At 37.5% G+C, this 18,399-nt stretch overlaps 2 protein-coding genes across 7 annotated transcripts in view; both read left to right on the forward strand.

Annotated features, from left to right (window-relative positions):
• Positions 1–902: 902 nt before the first annotated feature.
• On the forward strand, positions 903–16,555 carry LOC143207338 (ATPase family AAA domain-containing protein 2-like). Its single transcript, XM_076420709.1, has 11 exons — positions 903–2,836; positions 2,920–3,068; positions 4,223–4,492; positions 4,932–5,123; positions 5,551–5,732; positions 5,888–6,074; positions 6,520–6,705; positions 7,236–7,371; positions 13,415–13,516; positions 13,591–13,677; positions 14,907–16,555. Exons 1-11 carry the CDS (start codon positions 2,683–2,685, stop codon positions 15,218–15,220), a joined length of 1,959 nt encoding a protein of 652 aa, XP_076276824.1. The 5' UTR covers positions 903–2,682; the 3' UTR covers positions 15,221–16,555.
• A 3-nt stretch (positions 16,556–16,558) lies between these two features.
• The window catches only part of LOC143207334 (uncharacterized), a 37,555-nt gene continuing 35,714 nt past the window's right edge, over positions 16,559–18,399 (forward strand). For 5 of the 6 annotated variants that reach the window (XM_076420691.1, XM_076420696.1, XM_076420695.1 and 2 more), the window contains exon 1: positions 16,559–16,772. The gene's annotated coding sequence lies outside the window, so the exon portion shown is untranslated. The remainder of the gene's footprint in view (positions 16,773–18,399) is intronic. The other variant, XM_076420693.1, reaches the window with a different exon arrangement.

An 18,399-nucleotide genomic window follows, 5' to 3' on the forward strand; every position in this document is an offset into this window, starting at 1 on the left:
ACACTATAATATAAATTTCAGCGATACAAAGAATTGTATTGAACTTGTGTACTCATGTTATGACTAATATTTGCAAATATTTTATAAATTTTTATTCAATTTGAAAAAATACAGTATTCCTAGAGTAAAAATTACTTTCATTTAATTGAATTATTTTGATATGGATATCACTGATATTTGCCAAAGAAATCATGTAACAGGTATCAGTAATAAAAATTCAAATACTAATCTGAATAAATAGTAAACGATACAGGAATATCGCATAAGCAATTAACATATGCATTAATTGACTTACTGTGACTTTTCTGGTTCCGTCGATATTTTTTACATTCCACTTTACAATGAAGATTGAAATCATGTAATTACTCCAAGAATAATTTCTGGTGCTATTTTCGGAAGTGCTATCATCTCTGTATTACCAGGAATATTGCAATTATATAGTGTAATTATATGTAAAATTGTATTATTGAAAGGTTTTCGTAACCACTGCCGTTTAAACTAACTACTATAATTACTTTGCTAAAAAAAAATAAAGATTTTAATACTGCTGTCAACAAAGAATACATTAAACAGTTCAATCAAGCACACGTATGTGGTAGTTTGATGTTTTCTTTGGGAGGTAGTAATTTTTAAGTATAAGGAGCGGATGTGTAAAAGATTCAGAAAACAAAGCAAAAGAGCATACACTGCCTTATTTATTTTACCATATAGGTAATACATTTTATTGTCATTCATTGTAGCATAATAAATTGAAGTTTCATAATGTAATGGTTTTGTCTTACATTTTATCAAGCCCGTTACCGTAAAGTCGCGATCTAGCTCTCTGAGGATCTCCACGATCACTGTCCCTTCGCCTACCCCTTCCACTGGGGGGGGGGCATCCCCGCGAGGGGATATTTACATGCTGTACTTTTTTACGTTCGGCATCCTTTGTACTCTCGGCACGGTCGACGCAGTCATAAAAAAATAATTTCCCAACACGATCTCTGTCCCTGCTCGGAACAGGCGATGGGAGATGGGGGCTGGATCGCGACTTTACTATATTATTGTTATGTATCAATTTTTCATTCTTATCTTAATATTATCAATTTCGGTCATTAAATCATTGCACTCTGAGCAATTTTAACTTGAAAATTAGACATTTCTTCCGACCTAGAATATATCCATTCCCTATGACTTTTGAAATTTTATGGATATGAAATTGGTATAGTAGCTTATACACAATACCTAAATGTTTAGTAATTGATTAGCCACCGACATATTTAATAATGTGAACAATATATTGAATAATGGTACAGCAGTTTTTAGTGGCGGCTCTCTCAGAATCACCATTCGAGTGCTAAGGGTTAATAAGTTCCCTGAAATGTTAGATTAAAGTTAGCTAAGAATTTATCTTTTTACAGTAACCTTTCTGTATACACTTAGAGAGCATGGGAGGACAAATTCAATGCTATATAGAAAATACTACACTCCTTAAAAGAATTAAGGGATCACTTGTGCGAACCCGAAAAATTGGTCCCATTTTACGTGATCATAACTCCGTCAAAAATTGCCGTATCGATATCGTTAAACAATGGTTTGAAAGCCTGAAACCTCTAGTTCCAGATGTTCTGTTTCAAATTGTTGCTATGTTGCTTTTTTACAATGTTATAGCGAGATGAAGACAACATTGACGGTTAACAAAAATTTTGTGCAACTTTGGAACGTCACACGGGGAGCAACAAATTTTTTTGATAAATCTCATTAATATCATTTGGAAGGGCTATCTTTCCTGTGTAAATTGTGTGGTTGTTGAATATTGTGCGATTTTTTTTATTCGAGTTATTCAACATTGAAGTAAATATGGGCTTTTTAACTTTAACTGGCTCCAGAAAGCGAAAAAATTCTCGTAGAATCTTGTGCAAAATAGCAATAGAAAGAGCGTTTCTTTCTGTTCAAGGCACTCCTTTCGTTTTTTCAATTTCATTAACATTTCGATATACCAGGTGTTTCTGAAAATATGCTTAAAAAATGCACAATTTCCATTTTTCCTTTAACTCGCAGTATCTCGGCGAGAAATGATCATAATACAATGGTCCGAACGTCAGATTGAAGCAGAGATTCTGCCGACTCGATTGACTACCCCATGAACTCGCTGCGACAATTTTTTACCTATGGCAGCTGTGTTTGAAGTTAGTGCTTCGCAGAAAGCGCGCCATGTACAGCGGCTGCCTGACATCTCTGAATACGCTACCGCCGCGCAAGAAATCGATTTCTTGCGAAATCCTGAGGTCGTAGACAAATTTTAAGATCAGATTTGAAATCAGCGTGACAAAAACTACGGGATATGATAGCATCTTAGGGGGTGTCCCAAAAATAAGATCCACCCTAGTGTGAACGTTGCATTAAATGGAAGTTTAGCGACTCATCTGTTACGTGTATTTCGAATGGCCGGAACGTCAAAAATCATGAAATTATATTGTGAATCGATTTGAATCACTCGACATCGTGTGAAAAATTCCAGTGAAATTCACAGAACTCTCACGATGTACGTGTACATCGTTGCAGCCAGTGTCTGAAGTGGATCGTGGTGGTTTCGAAATTTCGAAAAATAACAAGTACCTACACGTTGAGGTGAACGACCTACATACACATAGATGATTCCATTGAAAGAAAAGTTGAAACATTTATCTACCACGAAACATGTCCTCGGCGAAGGATTTCTCTTGCGTCGGAGGACTTGAGAAACACATCAGGGTAGTTAAGGAGACGGTTCTATTTCCGCTTATGTACGGCGATGTATATGCGAAATTCAACCTGAAACCACCGAGGGGCTTACTCTTTTATGGGCCTCCTGGTAAACTAAAACGTTCTACGGTTCGTAATGAAGTATAATATTGTACGAAACGTCATTCCCGATTGACGATCGCTGTCTCGCAGGTACAGGAAAGACTCTCGTGGCTAGCGCGTTGGCTGTAGAATGCAGCAATTCTGAACGCAAAGTGTCATTCATATCCCGCAAGGGATCCGATTGCCTCAGCAAATGGGTTGGCGAAAGCGAAAAGAAACTTCAGAAAATATTTTCATTGGTGAATATATCTCATTAATCTTTCCTGCGCAAGGTAATCTAAAAGACAAAATTAACTTAACGAGGTAGACTCTTTTCCAAGATTGCAAGGGTGCGGGATGCGCATTCTCATTTCTCGATAACGCAAAATAGTCCAGTCAATGAATGCTCATAAGGGGGGTGTAGAGGGAAATGGAAGGAACACAATTGTTAACTTTGAGCCTTTGATTGGACTAGTTAGGAGGTAAATATACTAAAAGTCCCTACACCTAGGAGGTGAGTTGGGTGCGGGGGGGCACGTAGAAGGACCCCTTTTTCGGTATTCCGCTTATATCTCGGAAACTATGTGTTCTAGCGATAAGACCATTCTATACAAAATTAAAGCTGACAAAATGTGCCAAAAGATTGATTCTATTCAGTTTCTCGCTATCTCGCATAGTTTCCGAGATATCCGCGCTCAAAGTTCACTAATTGTGAAAAAGAACTCTTCAGCACAATTAGTAAACTGTGAGCGCGGATATCTCGGAAACTATGCGAGATAGTGAAAAACTGAATCAAGTCAATCTTATGGCACATTTTGTCAGCTTTAATTTGATATAGAATGGTCTTATCGCTAGGACGCATAGTTTTCGAGATATAAGCGGAAAACCGAAAAAGGGGTCCTCCTACGTGCCCCCCCTGCACCCCGCGCACCTCCTAGGAGAAGGGACTTTTAGTATGTTTACCTCCTAACTAGTCCAAACAAAGTCCCAAAGTTAAAAATTGTGTTCCTTCCATTTCCCTCTACAACTTTTCGTTGACTGGACTAAAAATGCGGGTTTTCAGTTGTCAAAAGCGCTAGATAAAAGATCAATCTATGCCGCAATCGCCCTCAAAAGGTTTCAATTTAAATAATCTTCAGTTCGAACAAATTTGATAACCGGTATACACTTAATTCATTACGGTATATAATGAACGGTAGAACTACCACACCAGTCAATTCATGTTACATTTTTTTTCTGCAATGATGCGATGACGTTTGCAGCGCCGTATCATGACGTTTCAAGCTTGTTATCCGACCAGTTTATTATTATAGTAACGTCGTTCACGAATTGCGTACAGTAACTTCGAGCGCTTTCCAATTCGTATGGGCTGAATGATTAACGTAGCATCTTCTTGTGAAAAAAAATCATCCAGGCCCAACAATCCAGACCTTGCATCATTTTTTTCGATGAAGTCGACGGGCTGGCACCCGTAAGATCTAGCCGACAAGACTTCGTGCACGCCAGCATCGTGTCCACTCTCCTGGCCTTGATGGACGGCTTGGAAAACAATTCCGAGATCATAGTAATTGGAGCAACGAATAGAATCGATGCTATTGATCCAGCGTTGCGGAGACCCGGTCGGTTTGACAGAGAATTGTACTTTCCGTTGCCATGCTACAAAGCGAGAAAGGAAATACTTTCGGTACCACTAGTTATAAACAATTACAGTAAACCGCCTTGATGTAAAAGAAACCCTCGGGTCGGTGCTGTCTTTTAGATCGTGTGGTTCTACTATTTCTTTGTGCCTTGACGACTGCGCCGAATGAATTCTTTATTTTTACTTATTTTTATTGAAATTTCGCCACCATATGTGGTACCACCTAGTGGCTTTGCTCGGCAAGGTGACGCGCGACCTGTCAGAAACACTGGAAATCACTCAATTTTAAATACTTATAACTTTCGAACCATTGATCCTCCAGGATCGAAACTTGGAGATTTCTCGCATCTGCTCGTTCAAATCTAATTATTTAATTTTTCGACATCTACACGCTACGTGCAAAAAATGATTAATCAATTGTTCAACTATATTTTCTCACAGCAATTTCTTGAAACTGGAAAGTTGATATTACGCATATTATTAGGTGCACGTTAAAAGTTGGAAGCATAAGCCGCCCCAGAAGTTTTTAGCTTATGTGGCATCGAAGACGATTGGATTTTGCGGCAGCGACATACAAGCGCTGTGCGCTGAAGCTGTTATGTGCTGTGTTCGGAGGAATTACCCAGAAATATACACATCGAAAGCGAAATATCAAATCAACGAACGGCATCTTAAAGTAATTATATGTAATACAAACAGAAATTAGTTAGCTTTAACTTAATCGCTTTTCTATTAAAGCGATTGCAAGTGCAACTCTTAATTTATCAGAATAGTATTAAAGTTTGATAATAAATTCCTACTTTGTATTACTCTTTGAACGTTGATTTTAATGGGAGGTCAACAAATTACATAGGTATTTACAATTAAAATTATATGTATAGCGACAAACTTGTTTATCCGAATGTTCTCTTCACTAGAACGGGAGGGGAAGCGGGAGCGCGGTGACCGGTGAAGTTTTATAAAAGATTCAGAACTAGAGAAAAGCCAATATATTACCAATAAATAAATAAAAATATAAAACAAAAATACTATAGCACGTTTAGACCTGTGATTAGGGTGGCCTTGCCTGTACGTAGCTTTCACTGCACGTGTTCTCGTAATAGGTCGAGAAGCAAGATTTCCTGAAAGCCCAGCAAAACATTGTGCCAGCGTCTCATCGCATTTCGATCGCGCCTGTGAAATCTTTGTCGTACAAGATGCAGCCTCTGCTCCAAGACAATTTGTCACGCATTTTGTCACAGCTCGATATCCTTTGTCCAACAGGAATGTTAATCTGCGACGTCATGTGAGTATTAGGCCACAATCCAGTTGAAACTCTTACAATTAGATAAATCGTACACACGCTACGCGCTGACGTTCCCTGTATATTTGTATCACTCTCGACTTTGTTGGATTGATGGTTATAAAAAGATGAAAACCAGTTGGGAGATTGTGTTACAGCACTGGGAAAGCTCCGTCCAGATCGTCTAACTGCCCGAGGATTTTACTATGTGGCAACGATGATTCCCACACTCGTCATCTGGGACCGGCATTGCTGCATACGCTGGAGCACCTTCCCTGTCATGTGTTAGATGTTACGACCTTATTCGAAGAAACGGGCAAAGCGGCAGAAGAAGCTATCATCCAAGTAATTAAACACAGTCGACTGTTCCAATTCCTGTACAAGCCAAAAGCTCCGCCGTCTAATCGTAATGCTTTTCGCTGTTTTATTAACTATTTCGTAATTCATTTGATCGTGAGCGGTTAAGGGGTAGACTCCTTTTTCCAAGATTGCAAGGGTGCGGGATACGCCTTCGCCTTTCTCGATAATCTAAAGATGGGGTTTTCAATAGTCAAAAATGCTATATAAAAGATCGATCTAGGGCGCTATCTCCCTCAAAAGTCCTATTTTTTCGTTTACGAGGCGTAATTTGCATTATTCGGAAGCATACAACTGTGCGTGTAGCTATTTTCATAGTACATGCTGCCGTACTAAAAACGGCCGTTGTTCTAATATACCTTGTCAAACATCTTTGTATACCAACCACAAAATTATGTTACATAACATTTTATTGTATCAATTTGTCATGTAGAAAATGAAGATGGCTCGACGAAGTTTACCGTCCTTACTTTACATTCCGGATATCTTGGCTTGGTGGGATTTAGTTGACGAAGCAGCGCGAGTCGTGTTCACATCGCTGATGCATGGTTTAGATCAGTCAGTGTACATGTTAGTTTTGACCACGGCAAACTGTTCAGTTGAAGACCTGCCCATTGACGTGAGTGAAAATGGAACTTTTCCACAAGTGAAAACATTCGAAAATTTGTTAAGATTCATTTATTTTCAAGTGTAATTAATTGTAAATATTCTTAATGGGTGAAATTCATTTGCAAAAGGTTGAATGTGATTTGCAAAATGGTGAATTTGGAGTGCAATGCCTAAAATTGCATAAAACTCACATTCTATTAACATTAACCCTTTGCACTCGAGTGGTGACTAAGAGACGCCACTAATAATTCTTATACCATTATTCAAAATATTTGTTGCATTTCTAAATTTGTATTTAATAAATTACTAAACGTATTTCATATTTTAATAAACTAATGAAAGTATTGTACGAGGTATTATATCAGTTTTATATCGATAACATTAAGAAAATCGTATAAAATGGAAATGTTTCAGGCCGGAAGAAAAATTCGGTTTTCGGCTTAGAATAGCTCCGAGTGCAAAGGATTAAGGTCCTCCGACATTTTTGGGACACCCTGTATGTATGTATGTAATACAACACACTTTATTCTTCATTTGTAGGTTGCATGTTTATTCGATAAACATCAAGGCGAAACATTCGAAATCACGCCGCCGGGAGAGCAGGAGCGTGAATTATTTTTCAAGCAATTATTCACCCACTCAGCGTCCGACATTGAGTCAAATCAATCGTCGCAAGGTATTATAACGATACAGTGCTTTCTCGATAAATGTCCAGAACACGGGTCCGGTAACGGACATTTATCGGGAACGAAATATGTACTATTTTTTGATCCACTGCGGAAAGAAGAAAAGGACAACAAAGCTCGAATGCCTCGGTCGTCGAGGCAGAGTCGCTAGATTCAGACTCGTGTCCTCGCTCTACCTTCCCCTTCTATAACGTCATTTTCCACGCTCCCGCTGCGATTCGATCACGTGACGCGTTTTGTCTCTGCTGTGCTTAGATCACATTAGTTATCTCGGAACACTGCGTGTCCTATGAATATCCTATATGTATACCTATACGTACTACAGTAAGGAGCATAACTGATTCCACACACTTTAAATCAGAATAACTTTTATATGAATGGACCAAACGACTTCAATTTCTCTGTAAGGCTAGAAGAATTAGTTTAGTATATGACGTCTAATAAATAAGTTTTGAAAAAATGCATTTGGTCGGAATTGTGAAAAATACTAGTAAAAATTGATTTTTACAACTTTTTTAGTGGGGCCAATAACGGAAATTCAAAAAATGTGTCTGGTCAACTGGTATAAATTATATACGCTCTGAAAATTTCATTGAATTAGTTAATTGGTTTGCGAATTATTAACGATCGAAAGTGGTAAAAATTGCAATTTTTCAAGATTGTCGGCCTTTTTACCACTTTTGATCGTTTATATCATAATTCGTAAACCAATTAACCAATTTCAATGAAATTTTCAGAGCGTATATAATTTATACCAGTTGACAAAACAGATTTTTTAGATTTTCGTTATTAGGCCAGCTAAAAAAGTTGTAAAAATCAATTTTTAGTATTGTTTTTCACAATTCCGACCAAATGCATTTTTTCAAAACTTATTTATTAGATGTCATTTACTAAACTAATTCTTCTAGCCTTACAGGGAAATTGAAGTCGTTTGGTCCATTCATATAAAAGTTATTCTGATTTAAAGTGTGTGGAATCAGTTATGCTCCTTACTGTAAGTATATGTATACATACAATGAACCACGAAAGTATTTGAACGCACTTTAAAGCAGTATAACTTTTTTATAATTGTACCAAACGTCCTGATGTTTTGTAAAACCTCTACAGGGTTTCATCCCTACTTTTTCGGCGATTTGGGGTGAATGGAACTTAAAACAATAGGCGCTTGAAGTGGGCCCAAGGCCCAAGGATTCGCCAAGGCCGCACATGTGGCTACCAAAGTTTTCCAGCCATCTGGAAACCAGACACGCTGTAGCTTCAAGCACCCAACCGCGCTGAGCCTAAGAGACCATTTTGAAGTGTTTTATGACAAGGGACTGTATCGAAGGTACCCAGGCACGGACTAGGACTGTTACTTTCCTTCGAAGGTCGAAGTTTCGAAGCTTCGATTTCAGAAACTTCGAAGGTGATGAGTAGACTGCGGATTTTATGCATTTTTGACAAAAATGGGTACATATTTGTAATTTAACCCGGCGTTGGTAAGATGGGAAAATGTATCGTAAGTGGTAAGGTGGGGTCTCACAGACCCCTCGAAATAATATATTGTATTATAGAAATAAATACCGTTTTCATATTTATAAGATTAGGTATTGCTTCAGAGGCTTGCAATTTATCAGGGTGAAAACGCAGATCCACGAAATTAAATTTTTATTGTTCAAAAATACTTAAGTAATGAAGCATCTTTACAATGTTACAATCAATCTAAAATCTCTGGGGTCTGTGAGACCCCACCTAACTAACACCGGGTTGAAGTAGTTGACATTTTAAAAATATTTAAAGACATCAACGTATTAGTTTCAGCTTAATAATATAATTAAAAGAAGAATACAATTTTTATGTGGCTCTTGTGTCTTGCAATTAACCTAGACATTTTTTATTTTGCATAAAGATCCGCAGTGTAGTGATGAGAATCGAAGTTTCGAAGCTTCGATTTGTTCGATTCGTTTCCAGTTAACGGATAAGAGGCGAAAAAAGTTGAATCTGCGCGAATGAAGACGCTCATTTTCAAGAATGCGTTACAACGCAAGCGTCGGCGATGCGAAAGTTTGGACGTCGCTGTTCGCAATTTTGCATCGCTAGGACCGCCATGGGAAGCGAGACGGGCGGCCGGGTCGAGGAGGCGCACTATGGGCTAAACCGACGAAATCTGTGTCAAAATCAAAGAACTTTCGATAGAAATGAGATAGAGCGATGAAATTTTTTTTTAATGAAATCTGAAACTCTGCAGAATATGGGATAATTATGGAGATTGTGGTACGAACATTTTTTAACCTTGAAAGAATTCGTTAAACTTGCACAATTTCAAGAAAATCGTGGTTTTTCCAATACCACGCGCGGAAAAATTTTTTTTTAATGGGCGACACATCATTTCCCGTAGATTTTTTCACGCTGATTTCAAATCTGGTTTCAAAAACTGTCTACGACCTCAGAATTTTGCAAGAAATCGATTTTTGTGAAGACAACTTATGAAATCATTTTTTCGCTGAAATGATTTGGTAACCCACTAGTTTGAAGGAATATTGTATTCTCATATATAAAACACATTAAAAATAATCATAATGAAGTATTTGAACGTTTACTTAAAATCAGCGTGAAAAAATTTACGGGAAATGATGTGTCGCATGTTAAAAAAAATTTTTTCCGCGCGTGGTATTGGAAAAACCACAATTTTCTTGAAATTGTGCAAGTTTAACGAATTCTTTCAAGGTTAAAAAACGTTCGTACCACAATCTCCATAATTATCCCATATTCTGCCAAGTTTCAGCTTTAATTTAAAACAAATTTCATCGCTTCATCTCATTTCTATCGAAAGTTCTTTGATTTTGACACAGATTTCGTTGGTTTGGCCCATAGTGGGGCGTAGCCTTCAAAAGTTCGACAACTTCGAAGTTCCCTTCGTTCCTTCGAATCCTTCGAATCTTCGAGGAGTCGAAGCTTCGGAAAAGTAACAGCCCTAGTACGGACGGCAGTGCCATGAAACGAGGGACTTAAAACCGGTAAATTTTTCATACCGGTGTTCTGCCAAGAGGCTGTACCGAAACCGAAATGGATGAAAACCGAAATCGTTAAAATACCAGTTTCGGCATAACCGATATTCTACCGAAACCAAGAAAAATACCTGTATTTTTTCGGTTTTTCCAATGCTCAAGATGCCTCAAATAAAAAAGGGACTGCATGCCACTTACCCCAGAACCGTCAAGAAGCACAATCACTTATATTAGTGAAATATACACAATATAAATATGTCCCGTCGTAAAACCCTCCGTGAGTAGGAACAGGCGCGAGTCCGAATTCAGGTGAACTATCCACCGACGCCGTATCTACCGTGACCGTCATAAAACAATAATCTAAAGTGCTTCCAGATGTACATACCTCCAAACGATTTTTAGCCAGCCAAAAGAAACACAGCTGTTGTAGCCGCATATTTTGAATCTTCTAAATATACCGTTAAGGTACTAAACTTTAGAACCATAGCTACCTGCAACCGAACGTGCTCCTGCTCTTACTTTTTCTAATTTTACACAAATGATTTCCCAAAATCATACCGGTTTTAAATCCTTGCTTCAGTTTATTAATGATCTTATACGTATTACGGGATAACACTGTCCAACAAATTTCAACTTTTTTAATGATTTTTTATGATGATTTTTTTATGATTATGACTGTTGGGTCCTTCTTATAGAGTTCTTTGTGCTGATTCCGAATCTGTCCTTAATTTTTCTCCTATACGCACAGTTTTTGAAAAACATGGCTTTGAAAAAAAACATATTTCTCAACTTTAAACAAATATTGTGATGTTATTATAAAAGATATTGAATTGTTCTTTACAGCAAAAGATTCTGTAGACTTTCCCAAATACAATGATATCCCATATTAATACATTATGATTGTTTAAACAATAATTAAAGACGGAGACACCACTTTTGCACCAATTTTTGAGGATATTTTTCACTTTATCTCAAAAAATTAGGGTCCAGCGGAAAATCGAACTATACCACGCGATAGAGCAGACTTTTATCTTGCAAAATCCTGAGGTCGTAGACACATTTTGAGACCAGATTTGAAATCAGCGTGAAAAAATCTACGGGAAATGATGTATAGCATGTTCAAAAAAAATTTTTTCCTTACGTGGTATTGAAAAAACCGTAATTTTCTTGAAATTGTGGAAGTTTAACAAATTTTCTCAAGATTATAAAACGTTCATACCATGATCTCCCTATTTTTCCCATATTCTGCTAAGTTTCAGCTTTAATTTTTAAAAAATTTCATCGGTCTACCTAATTTCTATCGAAAGTTCTTTGATTTTGTCTCCGATTTGGACGAAAGGTCCCACTGTGCGTCGTAACCAAACTACAGAAAGTCACGTACCGGCCCCAGTGCACAATAGCGATGTCCCTGTCATAAAACGTCGCTCAGCGCAAGCCTCTACACTTCTACAGATACTTTTGATTTCACTTCTAAAGAGTTCACACAATAAAACCAGGATATGATTGATATCATACGAAAGAGTGAACTCTTGTCTTTTAGAAACGAAAAGAGAGTTGACTGCTACTTCGTGCTACTTTTTAAAAAAATGGCCGTTGAAATAAATAAACTATCGCTATCGAACTACACCGCGTGCCGACGGAAGACACCACAATTGCTGAACAAAGTAATACAAAGAGGAAAGGAATGTTTGCCTCCGAAGAGCTTTGTTTATAATATATTACGTTTGTTCTCATAATTTCGGCACTCGCATATGACATGGGTCAGGTCTTGGGAAATGAATGTCTGATAATAAAATGAATATCTCGATACTCAGTTCATCAATACCACTAAAATTAACAAAACATAAAGGCTATAATGTAGTGATTAACTTGGTAAAAATTCAATACAGTATATGAAGCAGAAGCAAAGTTACAGATTTTTGATCGCCGTCAGGTCGTTTCGTCGAAGCGTGGGGAATATAATATGTATAATTTGAATTTGAATATATTTCGAGCTTCGGGGACCCTCACGGGCTATATCCGGCGGTAGTGGGGATAGTTCTCGAAACAATTAAAGGCAAGATCTTTTGCACATTTATCGAGAAAGCACTGTACATCGTAAAAACTTTAATGACTTGGTAATAGGTTTTTATACGAGTACATTTACTCAATTATTCCAAAGTTTAGGACTGTTTATTTTAAAAAAATACTGGAAATTTGTTAAAACTCGGGAATAATTTTGCATCTGTTTTTTCTAGGGGTGTGCGAGATTCCCGTAAAATATCCGGGATTCCTGAAAATATCCGAGATTCCCGAGAATTTTCGGGATTCTGAAAGACGAGAAATTCCCGTCCCGATCGGAATCTCGCACACCCCTAATTTTTTTGCTTTCTTTTGTCGTTACATCTTGTAGGAACTACGGTAGGTGTAGAAATCTATGATTCCAAATTAATGGCTTTCTGCAATATTGAAAATATAGTGTAGAACAAAAATTTTCTTATACGACACTGTTAAGCACAGCTACATTTACTGGATGCTGAATTTTAACAACTATAATTTTGTCTTTGATGTTTCATAAATGTTCCAAGTGAACTTATATCAGTGGAAATGAAGCTAACGTGTTTTTCATACGACGACAACATTTTTTGTTCAATTCGTTTCTATGTAAATTATAATTCAACTTTATGATCATTTGCAGAAAAGCCAACAGCTTATTAATAATATTATTAACTATTTTATGTTTACGTGTATTTTTGTATACATTCTCTATGTACACGCAGCTTCCTTTTGGAAAAATGGAAAGAACGGTCAGAATTAGTATTATTAGCGGACTGCAAAAATTGTTGACAGCTAAAAATTGTTTGTACGTATTACGAGAGACGGGGTTTAAATGAAGCTGTGTATTATTTCTCTTAATAATTTTAATAAGTTGGGGATATCGGTTCTTTTGATTGTTTTCACAGTCTGTTTTTCGCCTACTCATTTTTATCATAAATACATACATATACAATCCGCAATTTAGTTATTGATATGTGCGCTAAACCTATTCCTTTATCCATATAAATAGTGGACATTATGCAAATTGAAACGCATCAGAAAAAGGTCAAAGAAGGTGGAAAGAAACGAAAATCGGCTTTGCAAGCGGGTTGTTCAGAAAATTTTGCAACGCGTAAGTACATAATTAGCTAAATGTTCACTATCAGAATTGTTTACAACGTAACGATAACTTTACAACAATAATAGAGGAGATACCGTCACGGAGGACTAAACCGGGAGTAAAAGTTCGCAACAAAGTTTGCACCGTATCGCAAGTAGCAACTACAAAATCAAGTAATTCCAATAAAAACTTCAATATATATGTTCCGATAATTCTTTATTTTATTGTTGATTTAAAGTAAGGACCAACGTGTACTAGCGTGTGTGGAGATCCAACGAAATTATTTTTTTATTCTGAATTTTATCAATATCCTTATATAGTCTTCGTACGTTACAGTACAAAGTAGCTTCGAGTGCATCTCGAATCTTCTTATCTTTCTCATCTTCAAGAATACACAAACCTATTTAAGGGGGTAAACTCTCGTTTCCAGGATTTAAATGGTGCGGGATACGCCTTCGCCTTTCTCGATAATGCAAACATGGGATTTTTTAGTAGTCAAAACGCTAGATAAAAGATCAATCTAGGTCGCGATCGCCCTGAAAAGTCCTATTTTTACGTTTACGAGACGTAATTTGCATTATTCGGAAGCATAAGCTGCGCATGTAGATATTTTCATAAAGCTGCGACAGCTACGTGCTGCCAAATAATGCAATTTACGCCTCGTAAACGTACAAATAGGACTTTTGAGGGCGATCGCGGCCTAGATTGATCTTTTATCTAGAGCTTTTGACTACTGAAAACATTAACCTTTCCATTATCGAGAAATGAGAAGGCGCATACCGCATCCAGAGTTGGGCATTAATCAATAAAATTTTTAATCAGGATCAATTGATTAATGTGTACGATTAAAAAAGGTAATCATTGAAAAATGGACGATCGATTCAATCGATTGATGAAGTTAATCGTCAATCGTTGATTAAAGAAAGAAATCCTCGAAAAATCAGAGACTGATTTAATCAATTGTTGAAGTATATCGCCACACGGTCTATCCATAAATTGTAATAAGGAGGGAGAGAGAGAGATAGAGAGCGGAGATGGAGAGAATTGACAGAAATATATCTCAACAAAAACTCAGTTTACATTGTTTTCAGTATGCACAGAGTTTTGATTCCGTATTTAATTTCGAAATTTCAGCAGTTAATCATTAATCAATTATCCGAGTGACGATTACAATTGAAAAGAATGTAATCGTTAACCGCAATTAACGACTAAAGTAGGAGTTTAATCGCGATTAACGATTGAAGTAGAAAACTCGTCAATCAAAGACATTTTTGCCCAACTCTGCCCGCACACTTGCAATCCTTACGCAAGGGAAAGAGTAGCCAGTTATGTTATTCGCGCTGCGTTATGTTAATTTAGATGTGTATGCTACGTATGTGTAATATAATCTGTTGATCGTCAGAAATTAATGTGAAAAGGAAGAGCAGTGCCTCTGGGGAAGGACCATTGCCGAAACGGATGAAAAACGCCTCGCGTGGAAGTTTATCGGCGTCCAGCCGAGAAAAATTGAGTGATCCTCAAACGGAAGAACTGCTTCGGAAGATCATCAATTTAACAGAAGCCTGGCCGTGCCACGATTTGGAAACTCTCTACGCCTCTCTCGAATTCATTTTGGAGAAAACCGAGGACGACGTATATTCGACAGTGGAGGAATGTCTGAATCAATTTTTTGAATTAAGAAAAATAAAGCCATGCGTGAAGACAGAGGAGAATTGAAGAACGATTTTTCAAAAAGCAAGTCCACCGCGCCGCGTTTAAATCCATTGCGATAAAGAACGCGCCACTTCATTCATCAATCTTGTACAACTTCTAGTCGTCCATCGCTGTGAATTAGATTGAACCAGCACGAGTCAATTTCTGGTAAACGCTTACACACACAAACGCTATACATACACGCGAGTGATTATCCACGTTTTGTAAATAATCCGTGTCGCTCGACTATTTTTGTTTGTCGATATATATATGTGTTCAATCTTTTGTAAACGTGCCGTGAATAATTTTTTGTAATGTGTAACGTATAGGTCTCGACTGTTACTGTTCACTGTAATCGGTAATTTATTGGAATGATGAAATTGTATTTTTGATCAGGATGGAAAAGCATTATAAAATAATACTATTACTTGTTATTATATTGTTTTATGAGTGACTATAATAAAAAAGAGTTGGGACTATAATAAAAAAAAGAATTGGGCACATAATGTTCAGTAGGTTTTCCAGGACATCATTTACGAAGAAAAGGAATTTCTTCGGTGATAAATGGTATCTGAAAAAGTTTGACTTTTGAACGCTTATTGTAACGAGAGTGTTTAAGAACTTTAATTAATATTATTCGTTTTCGAATGTATTGAACATTTAAGAAACATTATACGTTCGTTAAAAATCGATATGAGGACTTTGATCTTTTAGCCTACGAACAGCTGGCGCGTCGATCTGGCCCACTATGCGTCGGGCCGACTTTGCCAACACGCGTCTAGGTCGCGGTCTGATTTTTTAGCAAAGAACAGGAGTGAAATGAGTCCGGGAAAAAGAGGCAATCCGGAAAAATGCAAAAAGCTGGACACTGACTGTCCTCAAGGACATCGGAGATCGAGAAAAGGGCTCTTAGTCCTAGACGTGTGGTTTTTTTAGTGGGTATTGGGGACACTAACCACCTATGTCCCCCGAGTCCCACCCTACCCCTTCTGGGTGTACGTAAACGTATTTTTCCCCACGTCTTTAAAGAAAAAAAAAGGTCGCGCCCTAATTGGTCAGTTTTTCTCGATAATTGCTAAACAAAGCCGCGGCGGCCATTTTTGCAATAGAAAGTGTCGCTTCAAATGACCTCAGCAACCACCCGTTTCCGAGAAGCGAAGGAATTTTGGGACACCCTGTATAGTAATGTAGGAGTACTCAGAGCGAACTCCTTTCTCTTGGCGCACGAGGAGTTAACTCGCGATCTCGCGCAATTGTTTCTTCTCCCCGTTGCGATGACGGAAGACGGAAAGCATGATCGAATCTCCTTGAAGAGAGGTGGAGAACCACGCGGTTCTCCAAGCTTATCAGTTTGTGCCGGGCAGCCGTGCAATGCGTTGGTTTGTCTTGCAGTTCAATTGTGCTTTGAGTCTTACGCGCGACATACGGTATAATTGTTTTATACAGACTGTACGAGTCGGTCATTAAACTTCCGCTGATCGAACAGGAACTATCAGATCCGATACAACACGATACAGCATCCCCCTCGAAGTCAGGTGTGTGTCCAGTAGAGTGGAAGCTTCTTCAGAAGAAACCGGTAACGCGTCAGCTGTTGCGCCTGAAAAATACAAACACCAGGGCCCGCTCTAGGGGAGGGGGGGGGGTGCAATCCCGACATTTATCCGGGGCGCGAAAATTTAGGGGCGCCATTTTGGCTGTATAACTGTGAGAAAAATATTGATGTGTTAAATACCCAATTAATAGAAAATTTGCTTTTATTAAACTAAGTGCTTTTATTAAAATTTAAATAAAATGATTTGATTTTTAATGGAGATAAAAAATATGTACCTTTATTTAAAAAATGTATATATATATATATTCTTAAGGGGCGGCAATTTGTCTTTTTGTCCGGAGCGACGTAACCGCTAGAGCGGGCGCTGCAAACACTAATATTATACGTAGAAAACTCACGAAGTTGGACGATCGTAAAACTTGAACATATTAATATTAGCTGTATACTATAAACTAATTCTCGTGCCCCTTATCTCAAATAATATTTAACCCTTTGCATTCGGAGATATTTTAACTCGAAAATTCAACATTTCTTCCAAGACCTAGAATATTTTCATTAGGTTTCACTAGGATTTCTCTTAAATTTTATTTAGCTGTTCTCTCAGAAGATATCGAATTAATTTTTTCTTAATTAAATGGTTAACCCTTTGACTACGGCAGACTTTGAGACGCACCAGCCGTACCATACGGTAGGATTTCGTTTGCGATGTACGCCGAGAATGGTGAAACTTCTCGTTAGGCGTGCATTTCTGAGAAAGTATATTCAAATAATCAAAAAACACTGAATTCCGCTACATTAAAACAATATTATTTATTTAGAAATAGCTGCGAAATATAAATAAACATATTTAAATAATAATAAAGGTGGTTCGGAAACTCGCTGAAATTAGCCGATAGTGAGAGTGGAAAGGAAGTGGAAAGAGGGTGAGAGTGGTAAATGTGGCTTTGAAACCCTGAGGGGACTAAATATCAATACTACGGCATATTTAAATAATATACATATGACTAACTGAATATGTAACAACTGAATTAGCATTCACTCTTACGTCTGACTAAAATAAGATCTGCTGGAATAATGATATTTAAATAATATATGATTAAGGCGGTAGACTCGTTTCCAGGATTGCCAGGGGTTGAGAGACAAGAACATGAGTGATACTAGCTCGAAATTACAAGACAGTTCAGCCAGAGACGCAAACAGCGGATTCCTGAACTGTCCTTCGTCGGACACATTGGCTGAATGGGAGGATAGGGCTCTCAACGGCCCTGGATGATTTTCTGGACGGTTTTCTAAATTTTCCATATAAGCCCACACAAAAAAGTTGAAAAATACAACTTTTGGTATTTTAAATCCTAAAAATCCTTGTCACGTTGTGTAGCAAATTAATTGTTCTAACTTCTCCAAAAATATCAAGTCGTATATTCCAATATTAAAAAAGTTATGGTGTTCTAAAGAGTGTCCGAATATTAGTGGGAGTCACTGTATGTTTAAAATTTAAAGACTCTAGCTCTTCGGGAAGTTATAGTTTAAAATCAATTGCAAAATTTATACCGAACAGACAAACAAACAGACAGACAAGAAAGCGAGCTAATAAAAATGTGGTAAAATAGGAATTTTGAGAGTGATAGCGCCCTAGATCGATGTTTTATCT

Source organism: Lasioglossum baleicum, chromosome 3, assembly GCF_051020765.1.
Source record: "Lasioglossum baleicum chromosome 3, iyLasBale1, whole genome shotgun sequence".
NCBI lineage: Eukaryota > Metazoa > Arthropoda > Insecta > Hymenoptera > Halictidae > Lasioglossum > Lasioglossum baleicum.